The sequence below is a fragment of the Entelurus aequoreus genome, linkage group LG11 (genome assembly GCF_033978785.1).
Source record: "Entelurus aequoreus isolate RoL-2023_Sb linkage group LG11, RoL_Eaeq_v1.1, whole genome shotgun sequence".
In the NCBI taxonomy this organism is placed as follows: domain Eukaryota; kingdom Metazoa; phylum Chordata; class Actinopteri; order Syngnathiformes; family Syngnathidae; genus Entelurus; species Entelurus aequoreus.
The window spans coordinates 69472354-69495188 of record NC_084741.1 but is presented as its reverse complement, the minus strand read 5'-3'; the positions used below and the strand labels follow the sequence as shown (position 1 = coordinate 69495188).

Sequence of the window (22835 nt, the reverse complement as noted above, 5' to 3'; positions counted from 1 at the left end):
TTGAAACTAGAATATCAACTGTTGCAAAGCTGTGTCATCAACACTCACAAGTATAAAACTACCTTTTTAAAGTAATAATTTCTTACTTCAAGCATGAAAAAAAAATCATGACAATGACAATTGTGTATGATGCCAAGTGCATATCATTATGTCAAGATAATGGCACTAGCATTTACTTCATTTAAGAATATTTTTCAACATATTGAGCAAAAAGGTTGTTTTTTTTTTCCTACCATGAAAAGTGCACTTGTTATTAGTGAGAATATACTTATTTTAAGGTATTTTGGGGTTCATTGAGGTTAGCTAATTTTACTTGTTTTGGAAAGTCTTGACAAGCCAAATTTTCTTGTTCTGTGGCGACTTGTCCAGGGTGTACACCGCCTTCCGCCCGATTGTAGCTGAGATAGGCTCCAGCGCCCCCCGCGACCCCAAAAAAGGGAATAAGCGGTAGAAAATGGATGGATGGATATTGGCAGATATTTTGCTTAGTTCAAATAAAGTACCCCTAATTCTTTTTTTTTTTCTTTCTTGTTTTTGAACACTGACTTTATGCAGTGTACTCCCGAACGGCTGCACATAAAAGGCTGAAAATTACTCACAACATGCATTCTAACTGTGTTGACTGTGCTATTATTTTTCTGACAAATACACCACATGGTGGCGCTGTTATTAAACACCACTGAGTCAGATTGACTAAAAAGTTTAAAAAGTTAGAGTACTAATGATAGTCACACACACACTAGGTGTGGTGAAATTTTCCTCTGCATTTGACCCATCACCCTTGATCACCCCCTGGGAGGTGAGGGGAGCGGTGAGCAGCAGCGGTGGCCGCGCCCGGGATTTAACCCCCAATTCCAACCCTTGATGCTGAGTGCCAAGCAGGGAGGTAATGGGTCCCATTTTTATAGTCTTTGGTATGACTCGGCCGGGGTTTGAACTCTCGACCTACCGATCTCAGGGCGGACACTAACCACAAGGCCACTGAGCAGGTGGCGGACACTCTAACTCAGTGGTTCTTAACCTGGGTTCGATCGAACCCTAGGGGTTCGGTGAGTCGGGCTCAGGGGTTCGGCGGAGGTCAAGACACACCCGACTCGTCGTGTAAATAAAAACTTCTCCCTATCGGCGTATTACGGATACGGCAACAGCAGAAGTCAGGCTGATTTGCAGGTGTGTCATTTGTTGTGAGTTTATGCACTGTGTTGGTTTTGTTGTTTGAACAAGGTGATGTTCATGCACGGTTCAGTTTGTGCACCAGTAATAAAACATGGTAACACTTTAGTATGGGGAACATATTCACCATTAATTAGTTGCTTATTAACATGCAAATTAGTAACATATTGGCTCTTAACTAGTCATTATTAAGTACTGATTAATGCCTTATTCTGCATGGTCTTATTATAACCCTAACCCTCTAACCCTGGCCCTAACCCTCTAACCCTAACCCTAACCAAATAACTCTAAATTAAGTCTTTGTTACTTAGAATATGTTCCCCTAGAGCAGGCCTGGGCAATTTTGACTCGGGGGCCAAATTTAGAGAAAAAAAATGTGTCTGTGGGCCGGCATATCTATTTTTTAGGAAAACTAATACAAAACCTCACAATAAAGTCTGATTGAATGCTAAAAATGTTATGACAGACCGCCTTAAAAAACGGAATGGAATTTTAATTGTTTCTATGAACGATAAAACCCTGAATATTGAGAACATATGAACGTCACACCCCCTCTCAATCGACATATTTTACAATCAAGCCACACCCACACTGCTTGGTGCCTCGTCTGACCTGCTGTGACGTAGATTACCATAGTAACTAGTAGGGTTGTACGGTATACGGGTATTAGTATAGTATCGCGATACTAATGAATCATATTCGGTACCATACCGCCTCTGAAAAGTACCGGTCCGCCGCACCCTAAGATTTTTTGTTAAAATAAAGCCAATAATGCATTTTTTACTGGTCCCCTTTATTTAGAAAAGTACCGAAAAGTATCGAAATAATATTGGTATCAGGACAACACTAGTCACTAAAATATCATGCAAAAGTGCAGATTCCAACCATAGAAATACTTTGTGTAGTTCAAGACTTACGGTCATTAGAAAACATCACTGCACATCATAATGGCAGCTACACTTTCCGTCTTAAAGATATAAAATAAATATTTGGGAATGCCCAAAGCTTAAAGGGCCGCATGTGCCCAGGTCTGCCCTAGTGTCCAAAAAACTCTAAATTAAGTCTTTGTTACTTAGAATATGTTCCCCATACTAAAGTGTTACCAACAACATATACCGTAATTTCCGGACTATAAGCCGCTACTTTTTCCCCTCGTTCTGGTCCCTGCGGCTTATACAAGGGTGCGGCTTATATACGGCCTGTTCTTCTCCGACACCGACGAAGAGGATTTCGGTGGTTTTAGTACGCAGGAGGAAGACGATGACACAATGATTAAAGACTGACTTTTCATATACCGGTAGGCTGGTTATTTTGATAACGTACAGGCGAGCACTTTGTATTACTTTGCACCGTTGTATTATTTGTACTCTGCACGAATGCTGTTCGCCATGTCAAAGATGTGAAAGTTTGATTGAATGATTGAAAGAGTTATAGTTAATGAATGGGACGCTTTGCGTTCCCAAACAGTCATCTCTGTCCCGACAATCCCCTCCGTGGTAGCAGGAACCCCTACATACTACGGTAATTACACATCAAAACCCTGCGGCTTATAGTCGGGTGCGGCTTATATATGGAGCAATCTGTATTTTACCCTAAATTTAGCTGGTGCGGCTTATAGTCAGGTGCGGCTTATAGTCCGGAAATTACGGTAACTTTGTCTTGAATTTTTTAAAAAAAACATTTTATTTTTCACTAAAGAAGGGTTGAGTGAATGCGCATATGAAACTGGTGGGGTTCGGTACCTCCAACAAGGTTAAGAACCGCTGCTCTAACTTCTCACACTTCTGCAAAACACCTGCTGTATTTAGCCAAATTGCCACAAAATTTGGTGCACACCTTCAGGGGACTGACACGATTGCTTCAAAAAACATGGCCGCCATCAAGCAAAATGTCCATAAATCATAAATTCTAAAACTTGTCAGGTCTCTGTAGTGCCAGCATCTCTTCCAAAGCACAAAACTTAAGGGGGGCTGGGGGGCGCCCGTGAGGTGTCCTAATTTCAGCACCTCCTCGTCGCTGCCGGAGTGGCGGTGGAAAAGGCAGGAAGCGAGCGGGATAACGAGGGAGGTTCGTTACACATTTCAAAGCTGCCTGCCGCACCTTTTTTGATGAGCTAACATTTAATAGGAGAGTGCCGACTTCTGCTGACTTTGAACACACTTGTTAAACACACACGTCAACTGTGCTACGGTTCCACTCCCGTGTCAGCCATCCTTCCTTCGAGCGGCGAGGACACAGCCCGGGAGGGACACAAAACTCTCCGACGCGATTAGGCGCCGTCACGTGGTTTGGCGAAGGTCATAATCCGGCGTATTGTCACACCGGAGAGGCTTTTTTTTTTATTGAACGCCCGCTTGGAACAAATGGTCAACAGAAACGAGACAACAAATGAGTAAAACAACATGTAATCATCCTCAGGGAGTCCCCACGTGTCCGGGATCTTCCCGAAAGTGTCTGGAAGAAAAGCCTCGGCGCGAGAAGGGAAATTAAAGAAGCGCTTCCGTCAGTCTGGTCCGAAGCGCATGCGGGCAGCCGCTGCTGATCCTGCAGGCTTTTAACGGGTTTAAGTCCTCTTTCATCACATTTTGCATCCGCTCGTTATTGTTTGCATTCCCTCCTGTTTGTTTGGCGTAACAACCTTGGCCCCGCCCCCCTTCAGGCCTGGTCCCCCAGCAGGTCTGATTTGTTGAGGTTCTGTGGCGGGACGGGCCGGGCGCTGTGAGGCGGGGGGCTGTGCAGCCGCCTGGGGCTGGGCCCGCCTCCGCCCTCGCTGTCCGTGTTTGAGGAGGACAGGGGAGGGGGCGGGGGTAGCCGGGGCAGCGGCGCGGACGAGGGCGGTATCCTCGTCATGGTCGATCCCAAACCGCTGTCCAATCTTAAGCTTTGGATCCTGCGGCACTCCTGGCAGATCCTTACGTGGGTGCAACTGCGGGTGGGCAGCATCACCGGGGTGGGGGCCGGCGGCGGAGGGGTGGCGTTGGCGCCGAGAGGATCATCCAGGAGCCGCTGGGGACCGGGCCCCAAATCAGGGGGCGGCACTCCTCCGGCGCCGCCCGTGAGAGGGCCGGCTCCGCTGTACAGTTTCCCGTTGCTCATGCGCATCTCCCGGACGAGGCGCAGGGGCCGGGGGGCCCCCAGGGCGATGCGGTTCGGGTGGCGCAGCGCCGCCGTGCTGCTGAGCGGCCGGCGCCGGCGCAAGCGGGAGCTCTTCTTACAGGAGACGGCGTTTCGGAACTCTGTGATCATCTCCTGACAGACAGACACCTGGAGTTGGGGGGCGGCGGGGTGGGGGGAGAAGGGGAAGGGGGCGCCACAGACAAAGAGTAGGCAGGCAGCGGAACGAGACAAGAAGCCAGGAGAACAAAAAGGATGGACGGCATGGGTAACGAAAACGGGGTGCAGCGAAGGGGGCCGTGGGCATGAGGGGGTGACGGGGAAATGGAGAGTATCCAAAGAGCAGAGAGAGTTATTACAATCCAAGGACAACACCCAATGTTGTTTAGTTCTTCATGGCAACATGGACGCGCTCAGGCAAGACCAACCAACAACAGCCTCAGCACACCACCACGCCACGCTCATGTCCAAATGAAAAAGTCACGTGCTCACATAAACAGAAACAATACTCTTTGTCGGAGAACAGTGACTGATGGACGGCGAGAGACAGAGGGGGACGCACGGTGAGATGGGGGAGAAGGAGAAGTAATCCAAAGATGGCAACGAGGAATAGAACCAGCGCACATGTGAGGCATGTCAAAGAAGATACACGCCGACTTTTAGTGGCGGCTCACACAAGCAGATATTGGCACTTCACAATATTGCTTCTAGGGCTGCAACTAACAACTCATTTGATCATCGATTAATCTGTCGATTATTACTTCGATTAATAATCGGATAAAAGAGACAAACTACATTTCTATCCTTTCCAGTATTTTATTGAAAATACTTATTTTGATTATTGTTTCTCAGCTGTTTGTAAATTTTGCAGTTTATAAATAAAGGTTTATAAAAAATAAAATAAAAAAGTAGCCTCAGCGCGTGCGCATAGCATAGATCCAACGAATCGATGACTAATCGCCAACCATTTTTATAATCGATTTTAATCGACTCCATCAATTAGTTGTTGCAGCCCTAATTGCTTCCATCTGAACCGTCATGTTCCACCCACAAACACAACATCACTGACACGCAGCTACAAAAAGTACATGCTCCAATGACAACTAGCTCTCACACACACACACACACACGCACAGCACAGACACACAACACGATAAAATAAATAAAGAAGTTGGCAGGAAGGAAACCTACTGGGGTGTGTCTGCGGGATCGGCGAGGGCAGGTATGGGGGCATACCTCATCGGTCTCGGCGGAGCGACGCGTGGACCACACAAACTCCATGATGGCCACGAAGACGGCGATGATGAGGCCGCAGATGAGCACCACAAAGATGCCGCCGATGTTCTCCATGCCCAAACCTGGGAGACAAAATGTGACGCAACGTGAACGCACGCAGTGGCACCGGGACTGTCTAATACAGTGTTTCTCAACCTTTTTGGAGCCAAGGCACATTTTTTTCATAAAAAAAAATACGGAGGCACACCACCAGCAGAAAAGGTTACAAAATGAAACTCCACCAGGTTGTCGTGCCTTATTTTGAGTTTGTTGTTGTTTCCTGTGTGTAGTGCTTTAGTCTCTTGTCTTGCGCTGTTCATTTGGTGATCCTTCCTGTTTTGTTGTTGTTCTCCTGTAGCAGCGTCACGCCTTCCTTTGAGTTCTATTCCCCACACCTGCTTTGTTTTCGCAATCAAGACTATTTAAGTTGTGCATACGCTATCCTTCTTTGTGGGGACACTGTTGATTGTCATGTCATGTACGGATGTACTTTGTGGACGCCGTCTCCGCTCCACACGCTGTAAGTTTTTGCTGTCGTCCAGCATTCTGTTTTTGTTTATTTTGTAGCCAGTTCAGTTTTACTTTTGTTTTGCATAGCCATCCCTATGCTTCAGTGCCTTTTCCTAGCGGGACTTGCCTTTTGTTCATTTTTGGTTTGAGCCTTACATAAACTTTTTACACACCAAAAAACACTGCACTAGACAACGGCACATTATTATAATTATTGATTTGCAAAAAAAATTTTTTTTTGGACCAATTAGGTGAAGTTGCATAACTTCCCACGGCACACCATACAATATCTCACGGCCGCGGCACAGTGGTTGAAAAACACTGGTCTAATAAGAGGAGATGACATTTGGGGAAGCGAGTTATGCCCAGTAGTCCATAAAAGTCCATAACAGTGGGCAAAGTCGAATAAATGTGGCATTATTAACCACCTGACTCGAAATGATGGCATTTGATAGACTAGAGTCAGTCCTGGGGCCACAAGGACAAGAACATGTATATGCTGCAAGACAAAAAATACTGAGTTATGTATTCATTCTTTGTGTTTTTAATAAAGTCAAAATACGACAAAAATAAAGCCACACTTCTGACAAGATGGCTAAAATATACAACAATAATTACAAGAGATGTCCGATAATATCGGCCTGCGTTAAAATGTAATATCGGAAATTATCGGTATCGTTTTTTTTATTATCGGTATCGTTTTTTTTTTTTTTTTTTTTTAAACCCAAGATACACTTACAATTAGTGCACCAACCCAAAAAACCTCCCTCCCCCATTCACACTCATTCACACAAAAGGGTTGTTTCTTTCTGTTATTAATATTCAGGTTCCTACATTATATATCAATATATATCAATACAGTCTGCAAGGGATACAGTCCGTAAGCACACATGATTGTGCGTGCTGCTGCTCCACTAATAGTACTAACCTTTAACAGTTAATTTTACTCATTTTCATTCATTACTAGTTTCTATGTAACTGTTTTTATATTGTTGTACTTTCTTTTTTATTCAAGAAAATGTTTTTAATTTATTTATCTTATTTTACTAATTTTTTTAAAAAGTACCTTATCTTCACCATACCTGGTTGTCCAAATTAGGCATAATAATGTGTTAATTCCACGACTGCATATATCGGTTGATATCGGTATCGGTAATTAAAGAGTTGGACAATATCGGCAAAAAGTCATTATCGGACATCCCTAATTCTTTGTGTTTTTAATAAAGTCAAAATACGACAAAAATAAAGCCACACTTCTGACAAGATGGCTAAAATATACAACAATAATTACATTTACAGTATGTGCACAAAAATCTAAATTCCATCCGTCCATTTTCTACCGCTTGTCCCTTTTAGGGTTGCGGGGGGGGTGCTGGAGCCTATCTCAGCTGCATTCGGGCGGAAGGCGGGGGACACCCTGGACAAGTCGCCGCCTCATCACAGGGCCAACACAGATAGACAGACAACATTCACACTCACATTCACACACTAGGGCCGATTTAGTGTTGCCAATCAACCTATCCCCAGGTGCATGTCTTTGGAGGTGGGAGGAAGCCGGAGTACCCGGAGGGAACCCACGCACTCACGGGGGAGAACATGCAAACTCCACACAGAAAGATCCCGAGCCTGGGATTGAACTCAGGACTACTCAGGACCTTCGTATTGTTATCAGAGCAAAAAAATGCAATTTGACAAAGAAAAAAGCCAAAATATTACAAGAAACAATTAACATTTCACTGGAATATTCCAACAATTGTCACTATTTAATTACAAAAAAATTCTAATGTTAAAAGAGAATTTCTGTAATATTACAAAAAATATACATCAGAATATTCTGTGGAAAAAAAGCAACCTCGTAAATCCTACGGTAAATGTTTCAAGAATAAACAACAACATGTACCGTAATTTTACAACAATAAAGCCTAAGTAATATTTGAATTAAATCACCTCAGAGTACTGGCAATTTTATAAGACAAAATTGCAACACTAATAAAAAAAAGTCATAACTAGAGATGTCCGATAATATCGGCCGATAAATGCTTTAAAATGTAATATCGGAAATTATCGGTATCGTTTTTTTTATTATCGGTATCGTTTTTTGTTTTTTTAATTAAATCAACATAAAAAACACAAGATACACTTACAATTAGTGCACCAACCCCAAAAACCTCCCTCCCCCATTTACACTCATTCACACAAAAAGGTTGTTTATTTTTGTTATTAATATTCTGGTTCCTACATTATATATCAATATATATCAATACAGTCTGCAAGGGATACAGTCCGTAAGCACACATGATTGTGCGTGCTGCTGGTCCACTAATAATACTAACCTTTAACAGTTAATTTTACTCATTTTCATTAATTACTAGTTTCTATGTAACTGTTTTTATATTGTTTTACTTTCTTTTGTATTCAAGAAAATGTTTTTAATTTATTTATCTTATTTTATTTTATTTAAAAAAACAACAACTTTATCTTCACCATACCTGGTTGTCCAAATTAGGCATAATAATGTGTTAATTCCACGACTGTATGTATCGGTATCGGTTGATATCGGTATCGGTAATTAAAGAGTTGGACAATATCGGAATATCGGATATCGGCAAAAAGCCATTATCGGACATCCCTAGTCATAACATTGAAATGTTTTTTTTGAGTAAAATCTGAATAATCAGAGCAAAAACCAGCTGTTTTTTTTTTTACAAAAATACAAAAAAAACATTTTTAAAGAAAACTTTGGAATTTTCCCAATTTTGCCTGAGAAATGTTTTAACAATAATAATTTTATTAGTCACTTCAGGGTCACCTCCTCCAGCTCCACCTTTTTACATCAGGAGTTTTAGGGCCACAATGACCAAAATAATATACTGTATATGTATTCAGGCCTTCACTTTCTAATAAAGTTCAAATAAAATAAAAAAAAGTCAAACTAAAAATATTACCAAAAGAATGAGAATGAAGGCAGACAAAGTCACAATATAAGAGAAACGTTGTATTAATACAATAATAATTGTGGTTATTTAATGAGAAAGTAATACAACAACAATAAGAATGTCAGGAGAATAAAGTTTTGTTTTTTTACATAAGTCAAGAATTAATATTGTTTGAAGTTACTCGTGAGAAATAAAAATTATGACACAAAGAAACATTACAATTAAAAAAAATCCTTAATATAGCAGAATAAAGTTGCAATTAGGGATGTCCGATAATGGCTTTTTGCCGATATCCGATATTGTCCAACTCTTTAATTACCGATACCGATATCAACCGATATATGCAGTCGTGGAATTAACACATTATTATGCCTAATTTGGACAACCAGGTATGGTGAAGATAAGGTACTTTTTAAAAAAATTAGTAAAATAAGATGAATAAATTAAAAACATCTTCTTGAATAAAAAAGAAAGTACAACAATATAAAAACAGTTACATAGAAACTAGTAATGAATGAAAATGAGTAAAATTAACTGTTAAAGGTTAGTACTATTAGTGGAGCAGCGGCACGCACAATCATGTGTGCTTACGGACTGTATCCCTTGCAGACTGTATTGATATATAATGATATATAATGTAGGAAGCAGAATATTAATAACAGAAAGAAACAACCCTTTTGTGTGAATGAGTGTAAATGGGGGAGGGAGGTTTTTTGGGTTGGTAAGTGTATCTTGTGTTTTTTATGTTGATTTAATAAAAAAATAAAAAAAAATAAAAAAATAAAAACGATACCGATAATAAAAAAACCGATACCGATCATTTCCGATATTACATTTTAACGCATATATCGGCCGATAATATCGGCAGGCCGATATTATCGGACATCTCTAGTTGCAATAATCAGATACAAAATTAATTTGGCATTCAAAGTTTAAATATCCAAAGAAATCATCCAGGGGAAAAACAATTACAAGAATGAAACTGAGAAAAGTGGTTTTATGAAAAAAATAAAAAACACACCCACACACATGCACCTATATAGGGGGACACACAATACAGTCGTTAAGTGTGGCTTTAATTCTCCTTTAGTAATGAAGAGGACAAGGACAAACATCAGACCTGAGGATGGAGATAATCATCATCATCATCATCAATGGACTGACCTTTGGCACGGTGGTCCTCCTCTTTGGGACACTGTCCTCCCTCCCACCACCTCCTCTTGAGTATCTCTAGCCGGTTGTTCTCCTGCAGCTGGAGGATGGCCAGCGTGATCTCGTCTCTGAACGGAGAGCCTGGCGAGGAGCACAGCAGGATGAGAACAGGAAGAAGTGGGAGCGTTCATGGCTGCTTCATGGTAAGAAAGAGGATGGGTGGCAGATTAAGAGTCAGATTAAGAGTCAGATTAAAGCAGATGTCAGGGAAAGTGGGCTCCCAACTGAATAACAACTATGTGTTTAGGAATCCAGTTGTTGCTTGTGTCTGTAGAACAAACGGTCGGAAATATTTCATCAGGAGCCAAAAATGATATCACCTTCATTCTGACTCATTTACCACCTTTTCCATGTGTTTTTTTCACTTGTTATTTAACATATCTTAAATAACTTATACAAATTGATTATTTTTATAATAAATTATAATTTATTACATTTCTACGCATTATTTGTAGGGATGTCCGATAATGGCTTTTTGCCGATATCCGATATTCCGATATTGTCCAACTCTTTAATTACCGATACCGATATCAACCGATACCGATATCAACCGATATATTACAGTCGTGGAATTAACACATTATTATGTCTAATTTGGACAACCAGGTATGGTGAAGATAAGGTACTTTTTTTTAAAAATTATAAAATAAAATAAGATAAATACATTAAAAACATTTTCTTGAATAAAAAAGAAAGTAAAACAATATAAAAACAGTTACATAGAAACTAGTAATTAATGAAAATGAGTAACATTAACTGTTAAAGGTTAGTACTATTAGTGGAGCAGCAGCACGCACAATCATGTGTGCTTACGGACTGTATCCCTTGCAGACTGTATTGATATATATTGATATATAATGTAGGAACCAGAATATTGATAACAGAAAGAAATGGGGGGAGGGAGGTTTTTTGGGTTGGTGCACTAATTGTAAGTGTATCTTGTGTTTTTTATGTTGATTTAATAAAAAAAACAAAAAAACAAAAAAAAACAACAACAAAAAACGATACAGATAATAAAAAAAACGATACCGATAATTTCCGATATTACATTTTAACGCATTTATCGGCCGATAATATCGGCAGACCGATATTATCGGACATCCCTATAAATTATAATTTATTACATTTCTATGCATTATTTGTATAAATTATTTTCTATTACACTTAAAGGGAAATTGTACTTAAAAAAAAAAAATGTTACCCATCACTCACAAACCCTAAGTAAAACAAGAACACATGTCTTTCTTTTTGTATGGATTGTAATTTGTAATATACTGTACGTACGAGGCCGCTAACAATGCAGCTAATATGATTGATTGATTGATTGAAACTTTTATTAGTAGATTGCACAGTACAGTACATATTCCGTATAATTGACCACTAAATGGTAACACCCCAATAAGTTTTTCAACTTGTTTAAGTCGGGGTCCACGTTAATCAATTCATGGTACAAATATATACTATCATCATAATTAGGGCTGCGAATCTTTGGGTGTCCCACGATTCGATTCAATATCGATTCTTGGGGTCACGATTCGAATCAAAATCGATTTTTTCCGATTCAACGCGATTCTCGATTCAAAAACTATATTTTCCCGATTCAAAAGGATTCTCTATTCATGGAATACATAGATTTCAGCAGGATCTACCCCAGTCTGCTGACATGCAAGCAGAGTAGTAGATTTTTGTAAAAAGCTTTTATAATTGTAAAGGACAATGTTTTATCAACTGATTGCAATAATGTAAATTTGTTTTAACTATTAAATGAACCAAAAATATGACTTATTTTATCTTTGTGAAAATATTGGACACAGTGTGTTGTCAAGCTTATGAGATGTGATGCAAGTGTAAGTCACTGTGACACTATTGTTCTTTTATTTTTATAAATGTCTAATGATAATGTCAATGAGGGATTTTTAATCACTGCTATGTTGAAATTGTAACTAATATTGATACTGTTGTTGATAATATTCATTTTTGTTTCACTACTTTTGGTTTGTTCTGTGTCGTGTTTGTGTCTCCTCTCAATTGCTCTGTTTATTGCACTTTGGCTGTTCTAGTTTTTATTTTTATTTATTTCTTTATTATCTTTTTATTTATTTAATTTATTTATTTATTTTGTCATTTTTATTTATTTATTTATTAAATTTTTTTTTTTAAATACACTGTAGCACTTTGAGATTGTTTACTCAATATAAAGTGCTTTTTTACAAATAAAATGTATTATTATTATTATTATTATTACTACTGTTACCCCAGGTAGCCCTTGGCAAAGGCCTAGTACCTGACTGCCCTCTAGCCAGGGATACGGTGAAGACCTCAACGGCGGAAGAAGGCTGCAGCAGAAAAGGGTCCCCAGTCGTCTTGGACTCCATGCCACTGGACCCTGACCCGATTCTGTCAAGGATCGTGTGGTGACTGTCTGTGCACCAGTCTCCCCACGTTAAACTAAGTCACGCACAGGCATCCTCCATAAAGGGATACACCCCTACCAGGAGGATCGGCATACTCGTTCGAGTGACCGCCGATGATGATGATGATGATGATGACTTCTGAGTGTTGCTGGGTCGGGTTGGCATTGTTATGCTATTGCTGTGTATTGTTTTGTTGGATTGATTAATTAAAATAAATAAATAAAATAAATAAAAAAATAAAAATATATATCGATTTTTAAAAAATGACAATCGATTCTGAATCGCACAAAGTGAGAATCGCGATTCGAATTCGAATCGATTTTTTCCCACACCCCTAATATATATATACACACACACACACACATATACTGTATATATATACATATATATATATGTACATACACAAATATACTGTTTATATGAGGTAGACCAATCGACTTGGTTATTTAATAAGTAGTTTGCCAACTGAAAAATTGTGGGCACCGTGTTGTACAGTAAGTGATTGTTTTATTATCTTTGTAGTTTGTATACCTTGTTCGGCATTAGCAATACTGCTACATAATGCTTAGTGTTTCACTAATGCTAAGTTTGTTTAGCAAACAGCTTCTAAAACTTGTAGCTCATCCTCGTAATATATTCAGGCTCAAAAATGTAAAGTTCTGGATCATCATTTGAGTGCATGATAAAGACAAATGTGTGCTTGTCTTATATAAGGATTGTGAATGATAAACAAAATAAATTTAAAAAAGCAGTTCCCCTTTAAAACCGGAGAAAAAGCCAAGAGACAGCTCAGCTCATATATCAAAATATTGGAGTCGAGGTTCAGTACCGCTGCATTTCATTTCACTTTTACTCCATGTTTATTTTTAGTGCCACATTTGAGGCTGTATGAGGGGGTCACGTGGGTGGAATGTCTTTAAAACGGGGATGACTGAGAGCCACTGTAAAGTAAAGAAAAATATAGGGAGTCACATTCCATGCTAACATTTATGGCAAAAGGACACTTTTAGGGTTTATGCATCATAAACGCAGGAATTTAACACCAGTGCTCTTGCTTGTTGGTGCAAGCGCGAAGCAATTACCTGCGTGTTTACCTGCTCAGACACTTTACGATCACTTGGATGAGAAGATAAACGGTCCGTTTCAGATGTCTAATTAAAAGTGTCTATTCAGCGTAATTGATCAGCTGTGTGCATTGATGAAGATGAGATAATAAGATGGCCTACTGTAAACCGTAGCTTGTAACTTTACCTAGCGGCATGCCGATGCCGTATCCTTTGGTGTCCAGCAAGCCTCCGATCTGCGTGAGGTTGCAGTTGAGGCCGCGGTGGTACTCGTTCATGGTGCTCTCCATCAGGAAGGCGTACTTGGAGTTGACCACGCGGGCGATGCCCTCCTCGGTGCTCTTCACAAACACGCTTGGCTGCTTGGAGTACATGTAGTTCCACATGCGCTGGTACGTCTGGTAGCGGGAATTCTGCAGAATCAAATCAAATCAACTTTATTTATAAAGCACATTTAAAATTTACCACAGGGGTAGCCAAAGTGCTGTACAATGGGCAGGTTAAAAATAATACGAGAACCGAGCAAACACAACACAACACAAAACAGAACACGATAAAAAATAAATACATAAAATATAAAAACAGGTTCACAGCAGGTGTATTATGGGGCGCCATTGCAGGATGGAGATCACTCAGTGTTAAAAGCCATGGAATAAAAGTATGTTTTAAGAGGATTTAAAAACAGGAAGAGAAGAGGCTTGTCTAACACTCAGAGGTAGGTCGTTCCAGAGCTTGGGAGCAGCAGCGGCGAAAGCTCTGTCACCTCTAAGCTTCAGCCTTGTGTCCGGGACCGTCAGTAGCAGCTGATCGGCTGATCTTAGGGATCGGGTGGGGCAGTAAGCCTGAAGGAGGTCGGAGAGATGTGTTGGCGCGAGGTTGTTTAGACATTTAAAAACAAATAAAAGGAGTTTAAAATGGATTCTGTAACGCACAGGGAGCCAGTGAAGGGACGCTAATATAGGGGTGATGTGCTCACGTCTGCGGGTCTGTGTTAGCAGACGAGCAGCAGAGTTCTGCACGAGCTGCAGGCCTGGCTAATGCCTACATACAGGGCATTGCAAGCCCGTCATTTAAATGAGACCACATAAATAAATAAAAAAGCTAAAATATCTATTCAATTCAAATAAAATAATCAAATAAGTTTGGGTGAAAATTAGAGATGTCGGCCGATAATATCGGCAGGCCGATATTATCGGCCGATAAATGCTTTAAAACAGGGGTCTCAAACATGCGGCCCGCGAGACATTATTGTGCGGCCCGCACCTTGATATGAACGTTTAATGTTAGTGCGGCCCGCAAGTTTTATATGAATGACGCTTGACAGCGCTGTGTGCGGAGCTGAAGCATTCTTGCCAACCCTCCCGGGCAGCAATACTGAGGACTACAATATTGAGGGCACGAGGTTTAGCGACCACTTTTTCTACATACAAACATTATGCCAGCACAGTCACATGTTATATGCGGCTTCATTGATTGATTGATTGATTGAGACTTTTATTAGTAGGTTGCACAGTGAAGTACATATTCCGTACAATTGACCACTAAATGGTAACACCCGAATAAGTTTTTCAACTTGTTTAAGACGGGGTCCACTTCAATTGATTCATGATACAGATATATACTATCATATATACTATCATCATAATACAGTCATCACACAAGATAATCACATTGAATTATTTACAATCAGGGGTGTGGAGGGGGGGGGGGGGGGTAGGATATGGACATCAAGTAGTGGACATAGAGAGAGAGAGAGAGAGAGAGAGAGAGAGATGAGAGAGAGAGAGAGAGAGAGAGAGAGAGAGAGAGAGAGAGAGAGAGAGAGAGATCAGAAGGCATAAGAAAAAGTATCTGCATTTGATTGTTTACATTTGATTGTTAGCAATCCGGGGAGGGTGTTAGTTTAGGGTTGTAGCTGCCTGGAGGTGAACTTTTATTGCGGTTTTGAAGGAGGATAGAGATGCCCTTTCTTTTACACCTGTTGGGAGCGCATTCCACATTGATGTGGCATAGAAAGAGAATGAGTTAAGACCTTTGTTAGTTCGGAATCTGGGTTTAACGTGGTTAGTGGAGCACCCCCTGGTGTTGTGGTTATGGCGGTCATTTACGTTAAGGAAGTAGTTTGACATGTACTTCGGTATCAGGGAGGTGTAGCGGATTTTATAGACTAGGCTCAGTGCAAGTTGTTTAACTCTGTCCTCCACCTTGAGCCAGCCCACTTTAGAGAAGTGGGTAGGAGTGTCAACAGACACACGTAAGCGACTGCAATGCATACTTAGTCGACAGCCACACATGTCACACTGAGGGTGGCCGTATAAAAAAAACTTTATCAATGGTACAAATATGCGCCACAATGTGAACCCACACCAAACAAGAATGACAAACACATTTCGGGAGAACATCCACACGTAACACAACATAAATAAAACACAACAAATACCCAGAATTTCTTGTAGCCCTAACTCTTCCGGGCTACAAGGAATCTACAATCATGGTGTGGTATATGGCTCTCGAGGGCGCCGAACATTGACGTCACTTGCGTGATGCAAGCAGAGAAACGTTTTGCTGCTTTTCCACGAGACCCGCCGCGCTCTTCCTTCCTCCCTCCCTCGCTCTCTCTCTCTCTCTCTCTCGCTCTCTGTCACTGTGTGTGTCTTTGTCGCTCCCGCTGGTCCGGGCGACAATACAAAAGTGTGGTGCACTGGACCCCAGCGCTGATACTCCGACGGAGAGTCGCTGGGCGAATCGGACGTGTAACACGTTAGTCGTGATCGGGGCTAATTGTGCTACCGTAACTGTAAACTCCACAGCGAGCCCCTCAACCCCCCCCAACCCCCCTACAGACAAAGACGATTTTTGTTATTTGGGTCCAAAATACCCCTGCGTTAGTGGAAAAGCGGCAAATGAGTGAAAGCGAGAGAAACGTTGCCATGGAGACGAGGGTTGTCTTACGTGCCTGGTTGCAGTCACACGGCGACACCTGTCCGTCAGTAATAAAGTCCCCGATAACCTGGACCAATTCAAACCGTTATTTGTTTTTTTATTGTTTAATTTGCAATGCCTCACACGATGAACACTACATATATTTTTATATGACGCCACATAACACTCCGGAGCCGTCACTTATTCCCGGTACTTTCCGCCGACCCGCCGTGTTGCTGTCGGGAGGAAAAGCGGAACGACACACATTGCGGAAATAACATTATTCTCCGTGCGTCGGTTAAATACAAATATATTCTACAACCCCAAACATGTCTTTTTCAAAGCCTGCAGTGAAGAGAAAGGTTAGTGATGAGCAAAGACAATTCCAGGAAAAGTGGAGATGCAATATTTCTTTGTTGAGCACAGGGGCACCCCGACGTGTCTTATTTGCACAGAGAAAGTTGCGGTGCACAAGGAATACAGTTTAAAACGTCATTATACAACTAGACATGCTGAGGAGCATCACAACAAAATTAGGCATAATAATGTGTTAATTCCACGACTGTATATATCGGTTGATATCGCAATCGGTAATTAAGAGTTGGACAATATCAGACTATCGGATATCGGCAAAAAAGCCATTATCGGACATCTCTAGTGAAAATCTTGGAAAATTAAAGAAAAAAACTGCCAATAGGATTTAGCAAATGTTATTAATTATACATCGTGCAGTCATTTAGTTTACAATATGTATTATCCAGTGGTGTGCCGTCAGGGCCAGCAAGGCCTTCTCTGCTGGCCTAACATAACCAGAAACCATGATCATAATTACCGTATTTTTCGGAGTATAAGTCGCTCCGGCCGAAAATGCATAATAAAGAGGGGAAAAAACATATATAAGTCGCACTGGAGTATAAGTCGCATTTTTGGGGGGAAATTTATTTGATAAAATCCAACACCAAGAATAGACATTTGAAAGGCAATTGAAAATAAATAAAGAATAGTGAACAACAGGCTGAATAAGTGTACGTTATATGAGGCATAAATAACCAACTGAGAACGTGCCTGGTATGTTAACGTAACATATTATGGTAAGAGTCATTCAAATAACTATAACATATAGAACATGCTATACGTTTACCAAACAATCTGTCACTCCTAATCGCTAAATCCCATGAAATCTTATACGTCTAGTCTCTTACGTGAATGAGCTATATAATATTATTTGATATTTTACGCTAATGTGTTAATAATTCCACACATAAGTCGCTCCTGAGTATAAGTCGCACCCCCGGCCAAACTATGAAAAAAACTGCGACTTATAGTCCGGAAAATACGGTAAAGATAAAAGTTATTTTTTAATGACTTTCCCTAAATATCTAAAAGTATTCATATTCTCTTCATGCCATGAAATGGGGGAATGCCCGCCACACAACCAGCGGTACCACTGGCTTATACGGCGTCGAATGGGTCCTACAAATTGTGAGTTCACATATTTTATTTATTTTTTCACGTTTAATATGTTTTTTGCAATTTTGATTATGACAGTACCACATAAGATATGTTTTAATTGCTGATGCGAGTTTATTGATTTTTAAATGCGCCACAAAATAACACGTTTTGTACAATGTTGAGGTGGTTCAATGCACAGTAGTGCATAAATATGTTCCTGTATAGTATTTCTCCAGCAATGGTCATGTGGTGACATAAATGATGGTATTTTGAGAGGTAAACATTGAAGTTGGGAAATAGGTGGGAAAGGCACGGCCCGTCACTGGTATTATCTAATACTAATCTTTAGTTTTTTACTTTTATGGTGCGATCTACACAGATCCAAATACCACGGGCTGGACAGCCTGTGCAAACTATACAATTACTGTACTATTAAGGGCCATGTTGCGTGTGATCTACTAAGACTGCGTGTACAATTTAAAAGTGGTTTAAATAGCCTTTTTTAAATGAGGGTTTTTGCATGTACTATTTGGGGCATCACCACAGAGACATTTACTGCACCTTTATAGTGTCATGCTCCTCCTACCTTATAATTAGACTTAGACAAACTTTAATGATCCACAAGGAACATTTTTCCACAAAGTAGCTCAGTTACAAAAAATTGAAAGGATAAGGATGGAAAGGGCAGAAAAAAAGGGCGAAAACAGGTATAAAGTAGACAAAAAATGTACCATAGTAGCAATATAAAATATAACATATGTAATATTTCAGTGTTTCCCACACATATTTATTTGTCGCGGCCCGCCACGAAAGAATTACGTCCGCCACAAATAGATTTTTTTTCTTTTCTTTTTTTGTCCTGTCCAGCTTCTCAGGCAAATTATTATTATTATAGAGGTTTATTTGAAATAGGGACAGATACAAAAACATACACATCTGAAACAGTTATCCGATGCATGCATCACAGTGTTTGTAGCCAAAGCTAATTTACAACACTTGTCCCCAAAAATCTAATAGTTGATGTAGATGCCCATATAGGCTCTTAAGATTTACTTTACAAAAGAGAAGTGTAGGATACTTCTCTTGTTGCCTTATTTGTATTTGACCACTACTGTTTTCTGTTTATTTGTTACTGATTGTGGCAGGACACCTCTGCCTCTGTTTCACTTTATGTTGCTGGTAAATAATATGGTTGTAGTAGTAGGCTAAAGTTAAATTATTTAGTATGCACTAATTAAAGGGGCAGAGCTTTAAGAGACATTTTAGCTTTTATATTTTATAAAATATATTTTTTGTAAGAACCACAATTAATAAATATATTTCAGTGAATAACTTATTGTTCAAATCTGTATATAAATATGTACATAAAGTGTTGTAACTATATTGTAAAATGGATGGATGGATGGATGGACGTTTAAAACAAAACTGTTATTATTAATTAGTAAGTATACATTTTTTGAACCTTTTTAGAGAAAATCATATCATTGTAGTAAATTATGCAAATTACTCGATGATGTCATGGTGACCACGCCCATAGCCACGCCCCCACCGCCACAGGTATCTTGGCAGTTTATGGGAAACACTGTTTTTACATATTATATATACTAGGGATGTCCGATAATGGCTTTTTGCCGATATCCGATATTCCGATATTGTCCAACTCTTTAATTATCGATACCGATATCAACCGATACCGATATCAACCGATATATGCAGTCGTGGAATTAACACATTATTATGCCTAATTTGGACAACCATTTATGGTGAAGATAAGGTACTTTTAAAAAAAAATAATAAAATAAGATAACTAAATTAAAAACATTTTCTTGAATAAAAACAAAGTAAAACAATATAAAAACAGTTTCATAGAAACTAGTAATTAATGAAAATGAGTAAAATTAACTGTTAAAGGTTAGTACTATTAGTGGACCAGCAGCACGCACAATCATGTGTGCTTACGGACTGTATCCCTTGCAGACTGTATTGATATATATTGATATATAATGTAGGAAGCAGAATATTGATAACAGAAAGAAATGGGGGGAGGGAGGTTTTTTGGGTTGGTGCACTAATTGTAAGTGTATCTTGTGTTTTTTATGTTGATTTAATAAATTAAAAAAAATAAAAATAAAAAAAACCCGATACAGATAATAAAAAAACGATACCGATAATTTCCGATATTACATTTTAACGCATTTATCGGCCGATAATATCGGACATCCCTAATATATACAGTATATAATATATACTGATATATTATATTAATACGTTTTTAAACAAGCAGCGGACAAGGACACTTTTTTTCCTGGCCATTTTAGAAGCAGTCCTGCGGTGCATCTACAATGGAAACCTTTTTTTTTTTTTGCCCACTAAAGGTGGACTCTTGGGAGAGGCTGCGGCACTAACTGCTAATGTGAGGAAGAATATGCAAGAAGCTTTTTGCACATGGATAATATGTAAATGATCTTCTACATGAAAAAATTTACATCATTTAAAAAAAAACACCAGCAGACACAAAAAAAACCCCATCAATTTAATGTGTTTTAATCAGCCCCTGCAGTCTTCCAGCAGCTATACAATTATAAAATGATATTACTGTAAAGACAATATGTCTAATATTTTAATTTTTTTGACAGTCTATATACAATATGTTGACAAGGGCCCAGGCTGGGATTGTATTTTTTTTTTACTCAGTTTCGTCTACCTTTTCCCCATTTTTACGGGGCGACTTGTGGCGACCCATCAGCGTTCCTGTTCTTTAACCCTGTACACCAGACCTGGGCAAATTAAGGCCCGGGGGCCACATGCGGCCCGGACATTACCAAATATATTATATATATATATAAGATATTTAAGATGGAAAGTGTAGCTGCCATTATGATGTGCAGTGATGTTTTCTAATGACCGTAAGTCTTGAACTATGTAAAGTATTTCAATGGTTGGAATCTGCACTTTTGGATGATATACCAGTTACTATGGTAATCTAATTAGTTACTATGGTCATCTAATTAGTTACTATGGTAATCTACGTCACAGCAGCTCAGACGAGGCACCAAGCAGTGTGGGTCCACAGACGCGGAAGGAGATTTTCACAACAAAGTTCTAAAGCTTAGTGATGTAGCAGATGTATCAGATTGTAGGTGGGTTTATTTTGTACCCTTCGCATTCATATTTCACTGTTTGTTGCATTTTTGTTGCATTTCACTTGATTGTAAAATATGTCGAACGAAAGGGGGTGCGACATTCATATTTTGTCAATATTCAGTGTTTTATCGTTCATAGAAAAATTTAAAATTCCATTACGTTTTTTAAGGCGGTCTGTCATAACGTTTTTTGCATTCAATCAGACATTGTTGTGAGGTTTTGTATTAGTGTCCCCAAAAATAGATATATCGGCCCCCAGACGCATTTTTTTGTCTAAAAGTGGCCCCCGAGTCAAAATAATTGCCCAGGCCTGCTGTACACTGTTTGTTTGTCTAATCTTGAACAGGTCTGTGCTGAAAACAAACTTTTGTTGTACTAGTGCGATGACAATAAAGACCTATCCTATCCTAAAGACCCATCCATGTATACGTAGGAGAAAGCTGCAGCGCAATCGCCTCCTTTCTCACAGCTGTGTGTGTAACTGTCAGTTTGCATGCACTTTTCAGACGTGCTAGGTAAATACGCCAAATTGTGCTCGCAGTTGAGTTGTAGTCTTGATCAATCAAACAAAGGCATATGAGCACCATTTGAGGAAAAAAGAGAAACATTTCTATCAGCACAAAGTGCTAACACGCAAGCCCCAAAATACAATATAGAAGCCCTTTGAGATACTTGCGAGTAAGGGCTATATAATTAAAATTGTATTGAAAACTACATTTCCTGAAATTGGGTGCATTTCTACACTATATATTTTTTGGGATTTATTCTCATCTGTCAACAACAAATTATTACATAATTTACTAATGTTATTATTAGGGATGTCCGATAATGGCTTTTTGCCGATATCCGATATTGTCCAACTCTTTAATTACCGATACCGATATCAACCGATATATGCAGTCGTGGAATTAACACATTATTATGCCTAATTTGGACAACCATGTATGGTGAAGATAAGGTACTTTTTAAAAAAAATAATAAAATAAGATAACTAAATTAAAAACATTTTCTTGAATAAAAAAGAAAGTAAAACAATATAAAAACAGTTACATAGAAACTAGTAATGAATAAAAATGAGTAAAATGAACTGTTAAAGGTTAGTACTATTAGTGGACCAGCAGCACGCACAATCATGTGTGCTTACGGACTGTATCCCTTGCAGACTGTATTGATATATGTTGATATATAATGTAGGAACCAGAATATTGATAACAGAAAGAAATGGGGGGAGGGAGGTTTTTTGGGTTGGTGCACTAATTGTAAGTGTATCTTGTGTTTTTTATGTTGATTTAATAAAAAAAACAAAAAAAACAAAAAAACAAAAAAAAACGATACAGATAATAAAAAAACCGATACCGATAATTTCCGATATTACATTTTAACGCATAACATCCCTAGTTATTATCATTGAAAATGTAATTTCACATTATATAACATGGATGCAAAGAACTCAGAAGACGTTTCCCATTTGGCAACTCTATCCTGTAGCCACGCCCCCTCAGGTAATATACTTCCTGTGTTGTGACCTCGGTTTACATCTGCGATGTCAAAAATATACATTCTCGCTGGCTACGAATAAATACTCTAGAACTACAACTGGGTAGGGACTAATGGTGTCG

The 22835-nt window shown here is 39.3% G+C and overlaps 1 protein-coding gene across 2 annotated transcripts in view; it reads right to left on the bottom strand.

Moving 5' to 3' along the window:
- Positions 1-2855: 2855 nt before the first annotated feature.
- The window catches only part of grik5 (glutamate receptor, ionotropic, kainate 5), a 459142-nt gene continuing 439162 nt past the window's right edge, over positions 2856-22835 (bottom strand). Inside the window, exons 18-21 of one of the 2 annotated variants that reach the window (XM_062063911.1) lie at positions 13886-14111; positions 10173-10301; positions 5524-5645; positions 2856-4437 (exon numbers count right to left, since the gene is read on the bottom strand). In XM_062063911.1, the coding sequence (XP_061919895.1) occupies positions 3829-4437; positions 5524-5645; positions 10173-10301; positions 13886-14111 (1086 nt within the window). In that variant the 3' untranslated portion in view covers positions 2856-3828. Of the gene's footprint in view, positions 4438-5478; positions 5646-10172; positions 10302-13885; positions 14112-22835 lie in introns of both variants that reach the window. The other variant, XM_062063910.1, reaches the window with a different exon arrangement.